This window comes from Excalfactoria chinensis, chromosome 18 (assembly GCF_039878825.1).
Source record: "Excalfactoria chinensis isolate bCotChi1 chromosome 18, bCotChi1.hap2, whole genome shotgun sequence".
In the NCBI taxonomy this organism is placed as follows: domain Eukaryota; kingdom Metazoa; phylum Chordata; class Aves; order Galliformes; family Phasianidae; genus Excalfactoria; species Excalfactoria chinensis.
The window spans coordinates 5500152-5516771 of NC_092842.1; the positions used below are offsets into that span (position 1 = coordinate 5500152).

A 16620-nucleotide genomic window follows, 5' to 3' on the forward strand; every position below is an offset into this window, starting at 1 on the left:
CGGAAGGGAAAGCGGAGCTCCACCGCCTTAAAGAGCCCCAGAGCGGCACCAAACGGCAGCGAATGCGAAACCTCGAGCAACTCATTGTTTAGCAACAGGGCTTCAGCAGGGCAGGAAAAGTAATCAGCAAACACAAACGAGGAGCTGCGGTTTTGTTGGTTTTTATTATTGACTTAGGAAGAGGTGATAATGACACCCCTATACCTCAATTCCAGGCTGGGGCAGCTCCATTAAACGCTGACACAAGAATCCCATCAGCTGCCTTTAACCGCAGCCAGGCCACAAGTCCAGCTGCCTCGTGGGCAGCTACAAGCCAGCTTTCTTCAAGTCCTCTGGCAGAACACGGCCTTTCTTCCTGGCCTTGGCTTTTTTATGCTCCATCTTCTCCTTCTTCTTCTTCTGAATGTTCTTCCGACGCTTCTCCTGCCTCTGCTGCATCCTTTCTGCCACCTTTTCTGTTCTCTCCTCCCACTGCTTTTGGCGCTGCGCTTTACGCTTCTCTTTGCGCTTCAGAGCTTCCTTCAGGCGAGTCTCGTCGTCATGAATCTTCACACCTTCTGCCTTATACAGAACGTTCGTCCATTTCATTTTCATCTCCAGATCCTGAGCTTTCTTCTGGTCCTTTTCCTTCAGCTCCTCCAGCTTATTCTTCCGTATCTCCAGCCTATTCAGCAGCTGCTTGTAATTCCTACCCGTCAGAGGAGTGATTTTCCCCTTCACTGCTTTCCTCTTCTCTTTTTTCTTCTGGATCTTGTTCAGTTCGTTCTCTTCATGCACTTTGATCTTGTTGAAGACGATCTCAGTTGTGCTCTCTTCCTTTTTGCTTTGTGGCTCTATAGGTACCTCCTCGGTTTCTTCCTTCACCGCTTTTGCCTTCATCATCTTTAACTCCTTTCTTTTTCGCTTCTTCCTCTCTTTTTCATACTTCCTTCTTTGCCTCTTCTCCAGGACTGAAGGGGGTAATTCTTTGGTATCATCCTAGAGAGGACAGATACGAATCAGGAGCCTTGCAGGGATAATACAAAGATAAAAGTGGGATGTGCTCAAGGTCCTGATTTCAAACTCTTCCCTAGAAACGTGGTATTTAAGAAGCAATCAGCTCAGCTTTTAGAGATATCAAATGCATACAGCAAATGCATTTCAAGCCTTTTACTCTCATAGAACCCCATACTCACACTCCCCTGGCAGATTTTCACTGCCTTATCTGCACTCCTTCAAGCCAGGTCCCACCTTTTCACATGCATTTTTCTGGACCCCATAAAAAGGTCTCCCAGCAATACCTAGAGGCACTTCCATAGGGAATGGAACGATCTCCAGCCCTATACCTTGGAAGATCACAGTTCCCAAGGCATGTAGCAACGCAGGGAGGCTTCATACCATACCCACATGCACAGAAGGGTACACAGAGTTCTCATACCCGCCCAGAAGCTTCTTTAATCTTCTCATGTAGTCTCTGACGCAAGAGATTTATTGCGGAAAAAGAAGTGGAGCCAAGTTCACTTTTGGCACCTGAAAACGAGAGAAAGGAAATAAAACTATTTAAAATACAGCAGTAGCTAAACAGAGGGATTTTCTATAGCTGTGGGAAAAGCTATCAGAATTCTTTAGATGTCATGAAAGGATGAAAAGAAATCCTAATGAAATCCTAATGAAATCCTAATGAAATCCTAATGAAATCCTAATGAAATCAAGAACTTCTATCTTGTTGGCACCTTCAGAATTCTCCCTTTTTAAATGCACTTCACCATTCAACGTTGCCAGCCCAGGGCAGCCCGATACGCCCTGTAGCTCCCAAATGAAAAGGGGGCAAATACCAATGGAAACAAAGATACCAAATACATCTTTCCACTAAGCCTATGATCAGGCTTTCCTGATCTCTAATGAAAAGAGGGCATACAATGATATATATGAACCCATGAAATAAAACCCAGAAGTTACCAAATACATTAAAAATACATACACACACACATATATATACATATATATATATCAGTAATTCATACGAAGTGCTCATATTTCTACAGAGCCCCCCAGTGGTCGCACTGTCAATTTATGTACATGGAATAAACTCAAAGTGTTTTAAATTGAACTGGATTTCTTAAATGGTTTCCAAGCCATTCGCATGTGAACCAACTGCAATGTGGCCACCTCAGCTCATTTGAACCACAGACCATTCTGCCTTTCTTACCTGTAACAGAACTCTCATTTTTGTTCTGCTTTACACCCAGTGGAGATGATTTGTTGGCCTGGGGAGCTGCTTTATGTCCTGGACTCAGCTTATTGGTGTTAGAAACTCCTTGTTTAACTGCAGGGAAATCTGTCTTCTCAGCTTGCTTTCTGGATTTCCTTCTCTTCTTTTTCTTGAGCTGCCTGTCAGCATCACCTGGCTGGCCTGGTTTCGACACTAGAAGGCAAAGGAAAAGCATATACAAAGCAGGACAACACCACACCATCCCCAATCAAAAACGTTAGGTTACAACTGAATACTGAGGTACAACCGTGCTGTATAACGTTATAATGGTGCTTATGAACCTTGAGGAGTCATCTAAGCAGAGCTAGACGTGCTTATCTCTACTTTAGCAATAAGTGTATTCATCATCACACGTGTAAGGATGAACGGGAGCGCTAAATACGAGGGAAGGAAGGCCGGATATCACAGGCCTTGCTTAGAACCGACACAGCGGCCCCGGGAGGAGCACCCTGCGGAGGCAGACAGGCCGCAGGTCCACGTTCCCACACAGCAGCCTTACAGAACTTCCTCTTCCGCGACTCCGGGGCGTTCTGCGTGCAGACCTTCCTCGCCAAGCCCTGCAGGTAGGCGTCCTGAGCGGCCAGGCTGGACATCGCCGCTACACAAAGCGGGTAAACCCAGATAAAAAGAGGAGCGATGTGAGGAACCCAACCGCCCCGCACAGCACCGGAAGTAATATGAGCGCCCAGAGCCGGATGTGACAAGTGCTCTTCTGCCGGAAGTGACGACAAAGCTGCGCGACGAGGCGCGAAGCAGCAGTCAGGAGGGAGCCGCCATGATGGTTCGGCCGTCCCGCTGCTTGGGGACCCTGAGTCCTCAGTGTGGGGTGACGGGGCAGGACACAGCCGGAGCAGTTCTGCAAACAGGAGGCGCAGTTCCCAAATAGCTGCTCTCCCAGAGGCTTTGGTGCTGTCCCAGGTTTGTGATGCTTTGCAGCAGGAGTAGGCCTGCACGTGTGGCAAGAGCTTTAAGAGCAGTGATTTTCTTCAGCTCATACAGGAACGCTCATCTTAGCACGTATTCATGCTTCTGTGTTGTCAGAAGTTGCAGCTAAATACACACAAAGCAGTTCTACATAAAAGAGTTATTTATTAAACCACCTAATTACAAAAAGGAGGGGGGGAAAAAATGGAAGGAAAGTAGAACAAAAATGACACCAAATTCACATTGTAATAACCAAGTTACAGCAGAATGCTGGGGGAGCTCCCCTGAACTGCCTGTTGGTAATGCAGCTGCCACAGCCACCTTCCAGTCCAACTCTTATTCCCTTCAATGCGCTTTGAGGGTCAACTCCGAACAACTACAGAGATAAAGGGCAGCAAAAGCAAGCTGCCCAACAGCTGCAAAGCACCACGTTTATATGGAAGGGAACTGAGCAACCCCCTGTGCTCCAACACATCACTTGGCTCGAAGTTTCACTAGATGAAACTGTTAGAGAATATAAACGTTAGCCCAAAGCTGTGGTAATAGAAAGCTGTTGGGTAACCATTGGAATCAGGCTAATCAAAGCGTGCTCCTGCTTCTAGCTGTAGCCTTAAGCAAGTCACATTGTGAACACTTCGGTTTGATTCCGTTTGCCTTCTGCTTCACAAAAGGAATAACACTGCGCTTCAGTACAGGCCTCCTGGAGAGCCTCCTCTTAAAGCATTCACAGCAGAAAGTTCAAGTTTGTGAAGCACTTTGACAGTGAAAAATACTGAGTAAAAAATACTGCAAGATTCTTAAGTATTACGAGTTATCTGGTGGCATCCTGAGAAAGCTTTAAAGCAGCCAGAATATCAATAAACATGAGAAATAAAGAGACCCAGAACAGTCACTATCCCCAGATTTGGCTCAAGTTTTCTAAACCAACCAAATAAATTCAACTACCGGCACTTCACAATGTACTTACTGTGAAATTCAAATGGCAACAAACACTGAATTTCTAATCATCTCCACATGTAACTCATGGAAAAGCAAACTGAACTCTAATTTGTTAGAACAATCAGCTTTGTATTCACTTATCACTTTAAGTGAGAGGAACACTCATGGCAATGTCCCAGGCATGGAGAAAGCACTGTGGCTATCCAGTGAGCAGAGACCTGCAAATACAGCTCCAGTGCATTGTCCTAATAGGAAGATGCTTGCTCAGTACAGCAGGTGGAAGACTTCTTCAGTGCCACCAGGAGGAATGTGTCCAGCAGCAAAGAATCCTCTTCAGGAGTGGTCTGCGGGGCCTGCCCCATGCCCGTTCACGTGAGGGTGTGATGGGGTTGAGCTCTGAGAGGTAGCAATACCCTGCTCTGCCGTGGCAGTTGTCAGAGGCATGGAGAGGCTTTCAGGAGACAGTGGATCAAAGTCTTCTCTCCAGTAGGCTTCGCACAGCGGTAGATCATTGCTGTCACATAGACTGTAGCTTTCCAGAACACAAAAAAAAACAAACAGTAAGGAGAGGCAGCAGGTACAATGATAAAGGAGGAGAGAAAGGAAAGAGGAGAGGGAGAGAAGCAAGACAGAAGCAAAGCATTAAGAAAATGGCAAAGAAATGTTCATGGATATAAAGCCTGCGTTCACAAATTCAAATCCATCACGAGCTTTGTGAGACTGATCTCTCACAAAATACCCTGTAGATGCTGGTATTGAATCTTAAAGGCCTAATAGGGATCAGGGAAATTTCAAAGACTAAACTATTGCTACAAACTGAAACAGAGTCTCAGTTCTAATCCAGTCGCTATAGATAGATAGATCTGGGCTGAGGTTGTGGCACCTCAAAGACAGGAGTGCTACCAGTCTGAGTGAGGCAAAGATCCCTAATCACTTCACTAGGAGTTACATAACAACCTACGTGAGGGGAAAAAACAAATACAAATCGTGCTCTAAACTGAAGTCTATTTACACCCTTAACACCTCAATAAAGCGTCCCACAAAAGGCCTTGGTCTTCTTTTGAAAATCCCCAGCCTATGAAGCACTGACAGCTTCTACAGGTCTCAGCGGTACCGCAGTCCTTAGAAAAGCAGCTTACTGGATTTGACTCCTGCAGGCTACAGTGTGAGATGATACAGCAGGGTGGGAAAGTAAACAACTGTCTAATTCTTGACTGTGATCTGAGGAAAACACGACGTGGAAGGGCAAAAACTAAAAGGGAAAGTGCTGGAAGAAACTGGAACAAAACCAGAACAAATTCCAAAGAGAGGAAGGAGCTGCACACACAAGAGACACATCCAAGACAAAGTGAATGCTGGAGCAAAAAGCAGCTTGTGATTGGAGTAAAACAAACCCAGTGGGTCAAGTGATTTTGTTGTTGCAGCTTTATTTACATTTTTTTTTTTAACGTATGGACTTGAATAGATGCTTTGCAAAATACTTTTAAGTGCAGAAATACGAGACACCTCAAATTGCACAAACGCGAAATGCTGAGATTTAAGTCCACACTCAAAGACAGCTCCTGTGATCTCAGAGGAGGGACATAAATACACATTTGGGGTTTAGGATGAAAAAATGCAAGCTGGACTCGGGGCTTCCTGCTTTGAAGAAGAAGCACACAAAGCGCTAGTTGCAAGCACCAAATCTTTTTAGTGTTTTCTGACAGCATCACCCAGTTGGTTTCGTACCAGAAGCAGGAAGGCAGTGGATATTATGTTTTATATCTGGGGCCTTTGTTAAATCTCTTGGAAGATTTTTTTTGCTGGAGGATAATCACTCTGCCTTAAGAGTCCCCAGCACAAAGCAAGTTTGTATTCAAGACCTTTGGGACTAAATCAGAACTATGATCCCTTTTCTGATGGTTTGGCTTCCAAGGTGAGCCCAAACATTACATCCATGAGTGTCCTGATAGATTGGGTACTAAGAACATTTTACCTGTATCAGCAGTGCAGGTGCTTCTCCCACTTGTCCTAAACAACAGTTCCTGAAATCTAAGCTCTACCTCCCGTGTACACTCCTTGAAAGGCAGGCTGAACGAGAAGCAGCTGCACAGCCTGCAGCACCACCACTCAACCTTCTGCTCTGTCCTTTGATTGAAGCTTTCTTAGCGTGCAGAAGGGACTTCTCTGCTCCCCTCACGGTGCACAGCAACATCTGTGCACAAAGGAACAGCTCTAGAAAAATACTTGACCAGAGACTGAAAGTGAAGATTCCTACTCAGCTTTAGTTTCATGGACCAATGGTAGGAGCAACTGCCACACAAGACACTCCTTTTTACAGTCCTTCTACGGCTCTTGGGAACAACACACAGGAAGAAAGGAAGCTATGCAGCATGGGGCAGCTTACAACTCTGCAGCACCTGCAGGCACACTGCTCCAGGGAGCTCACTGTTCTACAGCCTTCCTTGGAGGGACAACCTGACAACCTAAAATAAACTCACCAGTGACCTTCAAGGAATCTGGGGCATCGAAGAGCAGTTTGGCAGGATGGAACCAACATCCTGCCCTCACAGGACTCTTTATAAATCCTGTGGGATTAAGCCCCACAGGGAAGTAATAAAGTACAGAGAGGAAACGCCAACCAGACTCCCAGGTCAGCACAGAATGCCCACTTGTGGGCAAATCAGCTTTTGCATTCATCACCATTTAAACATGATCAACACTCTTAAGGCTATGTGATATTACAGAAACCCTTTTCCCATATTAGACGATAAAAATTCATTTAAAATATCATAATATTCTAATTACAAAAGGACTTTGAATAAATCACCATTTCTGTATTTACACACATAATTTCTTTGGTGCAGAAAAAGACAGGAAAGAGCATAGGAACGTAGTAAGTGCTAAAAGCAATGATTAAGTGCTACATGGTATGAGGTTTCAGTAGAAGGATTGTAGCTCTGTAGACAAGCCAAGTTTCCTCATCTCAAGACCGCCCTCAAAAGAATGCAAACAAAGGCAGATCCACTTCAGCGTATCAGGAAACAAAGCTGTTTGTGCTTAGAAGCCAGTCCTGTTATGAAGGGTTGCTTCAGGTGGCAAGCCATGCCAGTCAGGTGAAGAGACCATGATAGAGTGTCCCGAACTCCTTAGTTCGGAACAGAAAACAACTGAGACACAGTCATGGCAGCCTGGTGTCAGTGTGGGAGAAGCACCTCTGGCACTTGTGGGGCACTTCACTCCACACTGTGTCATTCTGGATGCAGCTTATGTCATGCTGTACACAGTCTGTGCAGTGGACACATCCCTGACCTAGTAAACCTAGGACTGGTGCTTAGGTTTGTGACTATCAATCTTCTTTCTGAGGCACTTCTGGGACCCCTTGCCATAGTTCCCTTAAAAAAAGCTAAGTAAAGCTGGAAAAACAACTCTAAACTTGTATCTCAAGTTTTCTTAAAACAACATAGCAGGTTCTAAGCTATGTTACATCAGTACCTTAATCCTTTAAGAACTCTTTAAAAGAGTTTTACTCCTAAAATACATTACCCATAAACAATGGTAACTACCATATTGTGCAGTTATTGTTTTAATTGACTTATCTGGAGCTGTAGAGGCTTCAGGATGTCTATAAAGAGAGGACAGACAAAAGTGGAACAGCTGGTCATGAGAATCTGGGGTAAGATTTTGAAAAGATAAGTTGTTTTGTTTGGAATTCACACCTTTATTGCACTGACTTCACTTAGATCAGCCAGTGCAGCCAATACAATCTGATTCTCGGTTATCTTCTCCTGCTGCCATTTACTGCATAATCAATCAGAAGTGCTGGAGTGCATGATTAAAAACAACAAAAAAACTGTTAAAAAAATAAAGTGTCTGAATTGTCTAAAGCCCGTTTCCTATGCAAAAGTCTTTTTAAGATCTTAAAAATTCCTCAAACAAATCCCTAATAAATCTTTCATATGAAATCCTATCATACTTCATAGTTAAATGTTCACCTCAAAAAGACTCCAGGCAACTGGGGCAGTGGACTACAAGGGAAAAGGCACGCTGTGTTAGCAGGTCACTTGTGAAAGAACTTGCAACAAGGATATGGGATATCACCACCTTATCTAAGATCAGCACCCAGCTCAACATGCTAGTTGTTCTAGGGAGAGACAGAGACTCCTCCAGAAGGACATCACCCCTTAAGGAAACTACCTATAATAATTTGCTTAGGCTTCCTTTGTAATCATCTGTCACATCTAGATGCCAACCAAGGCAAACACCTAGAGCTGGATGCTGTGAATTCCTTCTCCAATATAACGCTTATACCCTGCAGGATATCTGCAAGAAAGAAGCAGTTGTTTTGAACTACAGAAAGAGCTTGACCAAATTAGAAACAGGAATAGAATTTTGCTGGGAACATTCTCAAGACCTACACTATAAGGATTGTTTGTTTGGATTAACTCCCCCAGAAGGGCTGGAGTCATCAGACAGAAGTCCACTGCCCTATTTGTACCTGGAAGAGTAATATTCTTCTTCTAGCTCATACAGGTCAATGGAGATCTCATCCCGTAGTGCAATCAACTTCTTGTCACACTCCTCCTGCAAGCTTCTCAGCTGCTGGTTGCGCTGGTTGATAGCTTCGTTTACAGAGGGGAAATCATTGAGGATCAAGAACTGCTTCAGGTCAGACACAAGTTTCATCAAGGACTCACCAGCTCGAACCTTGTAAAAGGAAGGAGAAAAACAATCACATAGATATTAAATATCTTTAAATAGGATTTTACTCCAGGTGTAACACGAGGTCCCCCAAGCTGCTCCTCCTGCTCAGTCCATTGACTGCACAGGAGCTCCTGCAGCAGCTGAGGGCTCTGACAGAAGCCTGCAGCTGACAACAGCCTGCCAAGCTTTGCCACACAGGAAGCACTCACTGCATTGCCATCCCAAACATCATGCAGCTCTTTTGGCAGCAGAGTGCTATAAAGGCTTCTGTACACACAATAACAAACCAAACAGCTCCTGAAGGACGCGAGGCCCAATGAAGCGAATACAAAGCAGCACTTACAATGTTTGCAGCTCTGACGTGCATCTCGTAGTTATCCTGCTCGCTTTGGGTCGCTCGAGAGACCTGAGTTTCATCCTCGATCTAAAGACAAAGACGTGTAAGTTCATCCTTACAGACACCGATCTCTCACCTTCACGTTACTCACAGCTGACTCCCTTCCCTCCGCATCCCGAACTCACCTTAGCGGTCTTAATGATCTCAGTGAAGTTGTCCATAATGGATTTAACGTCATCCTTCAGCCGCTTGTTGTAGGACTGCAGCAGGGTCTCTTTGCTCTGCGGTAACACCCGCTGCTGCGCCATGGCGGCCTCCTTCCTTCCTTCCTTCCTTCCTACCGCCTCTTCCTGTCCATCTCACCCACTTCCGAACCCACCTCTTCCGGCCCGACATCTCGCGAGAGGTGGTGCCACATAGATATCCCCCAGCATGCCCTGCTCCGTCTTTTTTACTATACATCCAAGATGGTGAGTATCGGCTGGGGGTCATTAGCGCCATCCAGCTCCATCCGCGCACCTCGCCGGGCCGCGGCTCAATTTGGAGGCGGTGCGGATGCTCAGCAGCTTCACGGCACCGCGGGGGGGCGGTTCGGTTCGGTTCTAGGCCGAGCTGCGGTGAGCCGAAGCTGGGATGGGGGAGGCGGGTCTGGGCCTGCGCTCCTGCGGCCGGATGGGATCCGGGCAGGCCTGCAGGCCGCGGGTGCGCTGAGAGCAGCGCGTTGTTCTAAATCTGATAGTCCCATAAATACTTTTAAGTCACATCGAAGGGTTTAGTTTGGTCACTTATTGGGTTGGGAGGCAGCCGGGTTTGTTCTTTATGTGTAAAAACGTGTTCTTGAGGTGGTTGCACGATCTTTAAGTGCATTATTAAGTGTTTATGGTAATAAAATGTGTTTCTTATTTGCAGCCGAAAGGAAAAAAGGCCAAGGGCAAAAAGGTGGCACCTGCCCCTGCTGTAGTCAAGAAGCAGGAGGCCAAGAAGGTCGTCAATCCCCTCTTTGAGAAGAGGCCCAAGAACTTTGGCATTGGTGAGTACGGGGGTATGCAGAGTGCTTCAAGGGCTGTGGTTTGTCTTGTTGCATGTAACTAGATAGGAAAGTACAGTGATAAAGCCACGGAGTGGAGCAGGCCGTAAAGGCAGCTGCTTTACCATCAGCAGTGGTAGAGCTGTGCTCCACTTGGTATCATGGCTGTGCCAGTTTGCCACGCTAAAAGATTTGTGTTCCCATTGTGATGAATTTTGCCCCTTTACATGTGATGTGGTCAACTAGTTCAGGTTTCTATAACGCTGCTTTTGTCACGCGTGCAGATGATGTGAACAAACACTTGCTGTCTGAATGGCAGTGCTGACATACGTAACCACCAAGATCTCTGATGCACTCCTGCCCTATTGCATGCTCTCACTGCGTGGATTGGGAACGGTTTTGAGTTAAAGTCTGTATTTCTAGGACAGGATATCCAGCCCAAGCGTGATCTCACACGCTTTGTGAAATGGCCCCGTTACATCAGGCTGCAGCGCCAGCGCTCCATTCTCTACAAGCGTTTGAAGGTGCCTCCTGCAATCAACCAGTTCAGTCAGGCTTTGGACCGCCAAACAGGTGAGGACGTGGCCTACAGAATCTCTTTTGACTTCTGTCGTTGATGGTTGATGTGTGTGTGTCGGGAAAGAAACCTAAAGAAGACTTTATTTAGTAAGACACTGCAGTGTGTCTGGGAGATCATTAGGGAGGCTTTAATAGTGACTGATGATGGGAACAGCGAGCTTTCTGAGTTCACTGCCCTAAATTACTGTCTTGAAAAGGGTGGTGGGAAGTATCAGAGGTCCTTCTTAAGGATATAAAGCGAGAATTCCTCAGCAGGTGTTTCTTGATCCACACGAGACCTTTAAAAGGTAACACTGAGATTTCCATGTTATTTTACTAATTAATTCATGTTCACTTCCAGCCACGCAGCTTCTGAAGCTGGCGCACAAATACAGGCCAGAAACTAAGCAAGAGAAGAAGCAGAGGCTGCTGGCTCGTGCTGAGCAGAAAGCTGCAGGAAAGGGAGATACTCCAACTAAGAGACCACCAGTTCTCCGGGCAGGTAAGTCTATATGAGTTTGCCTACTTGCATGTATGGGAATGTGGTCTTTTGGAGAGAAAACTGATGGGAAAAGTTGGTTCTCTGCTCCAGCCAAACAGGATTGGACATGCTATGGCAGTGATGTATGAATTTCTTCACCTGAGCTCAAAGTGAAGAGCAAAATAGACGAGCTTTTTAACCCTGAGCTTTAGCAAATTGTCCATGGGATATCTTCTATGCAACTGAGTGGATTTGGAAAGTTCTCATTCTGAAAGATGTGCTGTGAAAACAGCTGATTTTGTGAGGCTTACGTGAAAGCTCTGGTGAAAAGACTGACTTGAAACAGACTTCTGTAATTTGTTTTCTAGGTGTTAACACTGTCACAACTCTGGTAGAGAACAAGAAAGCTCAGCTTGTGGTGATCGCCCATGATGTAGACCCCATTGAGGTAAGCATGGTAGAGGCTGCTTGTATAACTCCACTTGAGGTCAGAAGTGGATTTGGGGTGAGAGTGCATTTTAGGATAAGCTTTCAGCTGATTTATGAGAACTTGAATGTTTATGGGCGTTCAAATATTCCCTGGACTTAGAATGAGGCTTGGCCCTTGCAATGATGTATGAATTTCTTCACCTGAATCAATAATGAAGAGCAAAACGAGCTTTTTAACACTGAGCAATTGCCACAGCCCAAGCCAAATGAAATGCTACAAAGATATTCTGCCAGCAATACAGCATGCTCTGTCTCTTTTCAGCTGGTGGTCTTCTTGCCAGCTCTGTGCCGCAAGATGGGGGTGCCGTACTGCATCATCAAGAGCAAGGCCAGGCTGGGGCGACTGGTGCACAGGAAAACTTGTACCTGTGTTGCTTTCACCCAAGTTAACCCGTAAGTATTCTGTGTGCTGATTTGCTTCAGATCCTGAAGTTAGAGGTTACTTTAGCTTATTAAATTGGGCGTGTTACTACTAAATGTATAAGCTGAACTGTAAGCATTGTAAGTTCTGCAGCATTGATGGTTTGTGTGATTAACCTTTTGTTATACTTAACCTGAAAAATGGTGTTGGTATTAAGAGTTAATTCCAAGACAAAAGACTTGCAAAAAACATTAAACTGATGCTCTAAAGAAATGCATCTGTCCCCAACAGGGAGGATAAGGGTGCCCTTGCAAAGCTGGTGGAGGCTGTCAAGACCAACTACAATGACAGATATGATGAGGTAAGATGTGTGGCTCTTGTCTTTCAGGTTCATACTATGAGCATCCCCAATAAGATGCAGGTTGCTGTTTTGGAGTGAGATCAGCTTAAAGCCTGTTGGGTGCAGACTGGATCAAGGGGTTTCTTAGGTATTCAGATTGTTTATCTGAAGATGGGGGTACAAGGTGAACACTGTCACCAAGTTAGAGGTAAATGGAGCCTAACACAAGGACATGAGTGTAAAGAGATCTACTTCAGCTAGACTTGATTCCATCCCTGATGTCCTGAAGCTAATCTGATTACAGGGACTTTCAGTTGTCATATCTGTGCTGCTCTCAGAATGTAATTCACTGCTTTAAAAATAAGTTGGGAGTTCAACCTCTTGTCATGAAGGACTGGAACTGAGCACAGCTGAATGTATGCAGACTCTAACTTTAACTTGTTCTCCCTTCTTTGCAGATCCGTCGTCACTGGGGTGGTAACGTCTTGGGTCCAAAATCTGTGGCTCGCATTGCCAAGCTTGAAAAAGCAAAGGCTAAAGAACTGGCTACTAAGCTGGGCTAAAGATGTACTGATTTGGTACCATGGTTTGTGTACATAAAAAGAATAAACCCCCAGATCAAATTTCAGTGGTCTCTTATTAATGAGGTTTGCAAATGATCATTGCCTGTCTTCTCCTATCCAAATGGTTGGATAGAATGGCACAGAAGGCAGCAAAGAGCACATTATTTCCCTTAGAACAGTTTCCCTTGGCTGTTTTGCTAGCCTTATATTTGTCTCCTTTAAGCATAGCCCCCCAGCTGCACATACTGGTGATCCTACACTGAATGGGCTAAGCTGGGCTATTAATGACTTTAAGCCTAGCTTAGGAATGCAGATATCTGACTTGGAAATAGCTGTAAATCATCATCAGTGCCTAGGCTTAATTACTGCATGGATTTTGTAAAGGCATGTTTATATAGTTGTGACACTTCACTGGACTAAGCAAATCAAGACCTTTATAGTCATGACAAGACCAGACAGTGAAGGCACACTAAAGGAGTGGAGGAAGTATCCAACCCTACTCCTTCTCTTTGCTGACTGTTGACTTTGGTCTTGTAAGGCCTCCAGCCCAAGGAGAGGCAGCTCTTTGTTATTTCTGCTAGCCCCAATAGTGTTGCAAAGCTGCACGCTGTCTTACTCAGACTGGAGTCTGCAGTTGTTCCATTTAATTCAGATCTGTCCCTCTTTAAGTTGTAAGATATGCAACATAAATCACAAGGCAAATACTAACAGGCCTGTTTTATTTATCCCGATGGAGCTGCAGTGCCCCCATCTTGGCTTCAGGAATGACTGCTAGGTGAAAAATTGTGATTGATAAAACCCCTTGCTCTGATTTGTTTAGACTGAATATAGAAAATACAGCAGCGGAGGAGAAAAGGTTTTGTAGCTTGTGACCAAACTGTCCAAATACAATAGAAAAATGCATCCTTCAGATGTCCACAAAGCTGATGGAAGCAAGTGTGTCAACACCCACTGCTAATTCTGATGTTCAGAGCTTCCAAACTGCTGCCAGCATCAGCTGGTAAGTCCCATGCCCTGAGACTGAGTTCTTCTGGATTGATCTGTATTACAGGAGAGCAGGAATGAATCCTTCCCCTCATACAGGTACTTTTCGTATGAATTTTCTGTACCACAGGAAGGAAGTTGCAGCACACAAACCATACCTATGACAAGGAGTGAGAAAATACATCATCCAAACATATACAAACAGTTTGCAGCTGAAGATCTCATCAGTCTCCCTAATGCCAGAGCAGGAACACTAGGGGAAAATGTATTTCCCTGCTTTCAGTGGATTCAACAGGAAGCATTTTAAGGCTTCATGTTCAGAAAACAAAGGTCAGATGCTGTTGGCTGGGTAGCTTACCAGGTAATGATGTACTGCATGTGCTCGTTTCTCAGGCTCACTCTTGTTTGGCCTCCAATGGGACCTCCTGGGACTGTGCTTCCTGTAGGTACAGCACAGTGTCAGATGTTTGGTCTGCAAAGCCCTGAGCTGCCCGTGCTGTGCCAAGTGAGCAGCTCAGTGTGAGGCTGGTCACAAAGATTGCCCACTTCTCTGGGCAGTGGTGTTCCCAAGTTAGCAGCAAAGCCAGCGGCTGTACCTTCACAACCCTGTACAGTAAACTTAGTACGATACCTCTCAAAATGCCTCAGGGGAAAGTACATGATGGAGAAAAGGGGGAGACTGACATCAATTGGTTGTGGATTTGGGTTCCTCTGTGACTTACTGAAATCTGCATCAATGAAGATGGGCTCAGCACCGGTCACTTTTGCCATGGCCTCCAGGTCACGGTAGTGCCAGCGGTTTTTTTCAGCGTTATTTTCAGGCACAAAAGGTTTCCTTTTTTCTGATAACCTCACCACCCCCGTGAGATCGATTTCTTCTTCAATCTGAAACACAGAGGAGAAAAAAAAAGGAATCTCTTGGGATTCATTTCTAACATACCAGGACCTGGTAGTACATCACCTGCAGGTCTGGTTACAAGTCAGCCTGCAGGTTGTGCTATACAGTGCTGTAATACAGCAGGGAAAAGAGCAGATGCCTTCTTTACTTAATCAAAGGCTTCAAGAAAAGGCACCTATAAGGAGCGCAGTGACTCACATAGCTGAATGTGTCTGCTGCCTTTCTTTCTTTGTCAGAAGTGGGCAAGAGGTTAGAAAGTAACATGCAAGGTTTCCCTGTATCCCTCTTACCTGTCCCTTCAGCCTGGTCTCCGGTTTCAGTTTCTTTTTGGGCACGAATCCTCTGTTGACTAAAATCGTGACCCTAGAGTTACACAAACAAGAGAAATACACCTTGTGAATTAAAGGAAATTCGTGCTGCTGCCTACAGCTATGAGGAGATGCAAATGCAATTTAGAATCAAGACTCAAGCACCTAAGAGACAGATGCATTTTAAGGGAGAGCCACCGCTTAACTCACCCTAGTTCTGTGCAGTAGAAAGGAGTAATGACGTTTGCTCCATTTTCTGCATGGGATGTCAGCCTCCCAGCTTCTCTGGCTTCTCGCTCAGGGTCCACAAGTGACCGTGGTAAAATGTAGAGCTCTTTGGAGTGGTCAAAATGCCCTCGGACCTTCACAGGCCTGTATTCCAGTTCCTTCAACTCCATAGGGCTGCAGAGAGCAAGATGAAATGAAAATCACAGCTGCGATAGGCAAATGACACGGGTGGATTTCACTGTGGAATTCTTTTCAGCTTCCTTACTCTAATGTCAGAGGGATGGGCTCTGATGAAAGTCTGGATGCCAGCTGTGCAATCAAATCTAGTTTCCATTTTCGACGCTGAACCTAGAAGTACACAAACAACAGTGATTCCTGTTCTTTACCCTGCCTATGGTACGATCTATATCAAACAGCCAAAGATTGAAACCCTGACAGCCCCAAAGTGCTTATCTCTGATGAAACAGAATATATGCTGATACCTGCCATGTGCCGAGACAGAATGCAGTCAGGGGCACGAGGAGGAGGCCCCACTTCAGCCAGATATCCTCTCCGGACGCACCGGTGGCTGTTGTGGAGCTTAGTGGGCTGCAGAGCCTCAGGCAAACATCTGCAGAGAGCCAGAATGAGGAAGGGGACAGGAACAGGAGGAAAGGAGCTAAATTCCTTAGGAAACATCACCTCGGTGTGAGGCTGAAAGCAACAACCCCACACAGATCTCTGCTCACCTCTCCGCTGGGTCACAGCAGAACCCGCTTTGGTTCGGGGAAATCCAAACAACGTCCTTCTGAGCAAGCAAAGCGATACCTAAGGGAACAGAATAACCCCCTTTGCAGCCTCTCTGCATTGTACGCGTTCCATCTAGATGCCACTAGCACAGACGAGCCTTCCGTACGTGCTATAAGCAGCCGTACACAGCGCTGTAATTCGCTTTTAAACAACTGCTGGGCGAGCACCTTCCCTTCTCTCTTCCTCACTCGGTGCCCAGCGGGGCCCTGTCCGCCCCCCTCATAGCCCACACCGGCCCTGTCCGCCCCTCTCATACCCACCCAGGCCCTGCCCGCTGCCCTCAGCGCTCACCCGTGCCCTTCGCTCCCGCAGCAGCCGCGGCCCCGCTCTCAGCAGCAGCCCCCACGTCGCCATGGGGGCAACACCGCCACCCCCACTCCGCCCAGGCTGTTCCCGGCGGCCTCCCTTCTAGCTCCCCCTCTCTATGGTACCGCCGCTTCCCGGCGAGGCCCGTACCGGA

General features: G+C 46.0%; 4 protein-coding genes and 3 non-coding genes across 9 annotated transcripts; 4 read left to right on the plus strand and 3 right to left on the minus strand.

The window, feature by feature from the left end:
- Window positions 1-151: 151 nt before the first annotated feature.
- SURF6 (surfeit 6) lies at window positions 152-2928 on the minus strand. Its single transcript, XM_072352724.1, has 4 exons — window positions 2751-2928; window positions 2189-2404; window positions 1418-1509; window positions 152-978 (listed from the first exon to the last, which is right to left on the minus strand). The coding sequence occupies exons 1-4, from the start codon at window positions 2842-2844 to the stop codon at window positions 307-309; spliced, it is 1074 nt and encodes a 357-aa protein (XP_072208825.1). The 5' UTR covers window positions 2845-2928; the 3' UTR covers window positions 152-306.
- Window positions 2929-3273: 345 nt separating this feature from the next.
- Window positions 3274-9484, minus strand: MED22 (mediator complex subunit 22). 2 transcript variants are annotated; one of them, XM_072352708.1, is made up of 4 exons: window positions 9320-9484; window positions 9141-9221; window positions 8592-8800; window positions 3274-4646 (listed from the first exon to the last, which is right to left on the minus strand). In XM_072352708.1, exons 1-4 carry the CDS (start codon window positions 9440-9442, stop codon window positions 4448-4450), a joined length of 612 nt encoding a protein of 203 aa, XP_072208809.1. In that variant the 5' UTR covers window positions 9443-9484; the 3' UTR covers window positions 3274-4447. The 2 variants fall into 2 exon arrangements, with proteins under 2 accessions (XP_072208809.1, XP_072208810.1); XM_072352709.1 differs by lacking the exon at window positions 3274-4646 and having other exon boundaries at window positions 8582-8800.
- On the plus strand, window positions 9464-13018 carry RPL7A (ribosomal protein L7a). Its single transcript, XM_072352710.1, has 8 exons — window positions 9464-9604; window positions 10044-10164; window positions 10585-10734; window positions 11081-11221; window positions 11569-11648; window positions 11952-12082; window positions 12342-12411; window positions 12849-13018. The coding sequence occupies exons 1-8, from the start codon at window positions 9602-9604 to the stop codon at window positions 12951-12953; spliced, it is 801 nt and encodes a 266-aa protein (XP_072208811.1). The 5' UTR covers window positions 9464-9601; the 3' UTR covers window positions 12954-13018.
- LOC140260628 (small nucleolar RNA SNORD24) lies at window positions 10441-10515 on the plus strand. The gene has a single exon (XR_011905586.1). It is a non-coding gene; the product is annotated as a small nucleolar RNA SNORD24 (small nucleolar RNA).
- Window positions 11334-11410, plus strand: LOC140260627 (small nucleolar RNA SNORD36). The gene has a single exon (XR_011905585.1). It is a non-coding gene; the product is annotated as a small nucleolar RNA SNORD36 (small nucleolar RNA).
- LOC140260621 (small nucleolar RNA SNORD36) lies at window positions 11805-11877 on the plus strand. Its single transcript, XR_011905580.1, has one exon. It is a non-coding gene; the product is annotated as a small nucleolar RNA SNORD36 (small nucleolar RNA).
- A 638-nt stretch (window positions 13019-13656) lies between the features above and the next one.
- Window positions 13657-16620, minus strand: SURF1 (SURF1 cytochrome c oxidase assembly factor). 2 transcript variants are annotated; one of them, XM_072352705.1, is made up of 9 exons: window positions 16458-16620; window positions 16100-16178; window positions 15854-15981; window positions 15637-15719; window positions 15354-15545; window positions 15126-15198; window positions 14660-14822; window positions 14296-14377; window positions 13657-14095 (listed from the first exon to the last, which is right to left on the minus strand). In XM_072352705.1, the coding sequence occupies exons 1-9, from the start codon at window positions 16512-16514 to the stop codon at window positions 14029-14031; spliced, it is 924 nt and encodes a 307-aa protein (XP_072208806.1). In that variant the 5' UTR covers window positions 16515-16620; the 3' UTR covers window positions 13657-14028. The 2 variants fall into 2 exon arrangements, with proteins under 2 accessions (XP_072208806.1, XP_072208804.1); XM_072352703.1 differs by having other exon boundaries at window positions 16452-16620.

Bases quoted from the DNA above. Each gene is read 5' to 3' on its own strand.
- MED22 (XM_072352708.1), bottom strand. From the start codon at position 9,442: ATGGCGCAGCAGCGGGTGTTACCGCAGAGCAAAGAGACCCTGCTGCAG. The intron at 9,222-9,319 runs GTGAGTTCGGGA...CTTTGTCTTTAG, and splicing joins AGATCATTAAGACCGCTAAG to ATCGAGGATGAAACTCAGGT. The intron at 8,801-9,140 runs GTAAGTGCTGCT...TCCTTTTACAAG, and splicing joins ACGTCAGAGCTGCAAACATT to GTTCGAGCTGGTGAGTCCTT.
- RPL7A (XM_072352710.1), top strand. The intron at 10,735-11,080 runs GTGAGGACGTGG...GTTCACTTCCAG, and splicing joins GGCTTTGGACCGCCAAACAG to CCACGCAGCTTCTGAAGCTG. The intron at 11,222-11,568 runs GTAAGTCTATAT...TTTGTTTTCTAG, and splicing joins ACCACCAGTTCTCCGGGCAG to GTGTTAACACTGTCACAACT.
- SURF1 (XM_072352703.1), bottom strand. From the start codon at position 16,514: ATGGCGACGTGGGGGCTGCTGCTGAGAGCGGGGCCGCGGCTGCTGCGG. The intron at 15,720-15,853 runs GTATCAGCATAT...GTGTACTTCTAG, and splicing joins TCTGTCTCGGCACATGGCAG to GTTCAGCGTCGAAAATGGAA. The intron at 15,199-15,353 runs GTGAGTTAAGCG...GTGTAACTCTAG, and splicing joins TTCTACTGCACAGAACTAGG to GGTCACGATTTTAGTCAACA.
- SURF6 (XM_072352724.1), bottom strand. From the start codon at position 2,844: ATGTCCAGCCTGGCCGCTCAGGACGCCTACCTGCAGGGCTTGGCGAGG. The intron at 1,510-2,188 runs GTAAGAAAGGCA...TCTCGTTTTCAG, and splicing joins AAATGAGAGTTCTGTTACAG to GTGCCAAAAGTGAACTTGGC. The intron at 979-1,417 runs GTATGAGAACTC...TGTCCTCTCTAG, and splicing joins TTAAAGAAGCTTCTGGGCGG to GATGATACCAAAGAATTACC.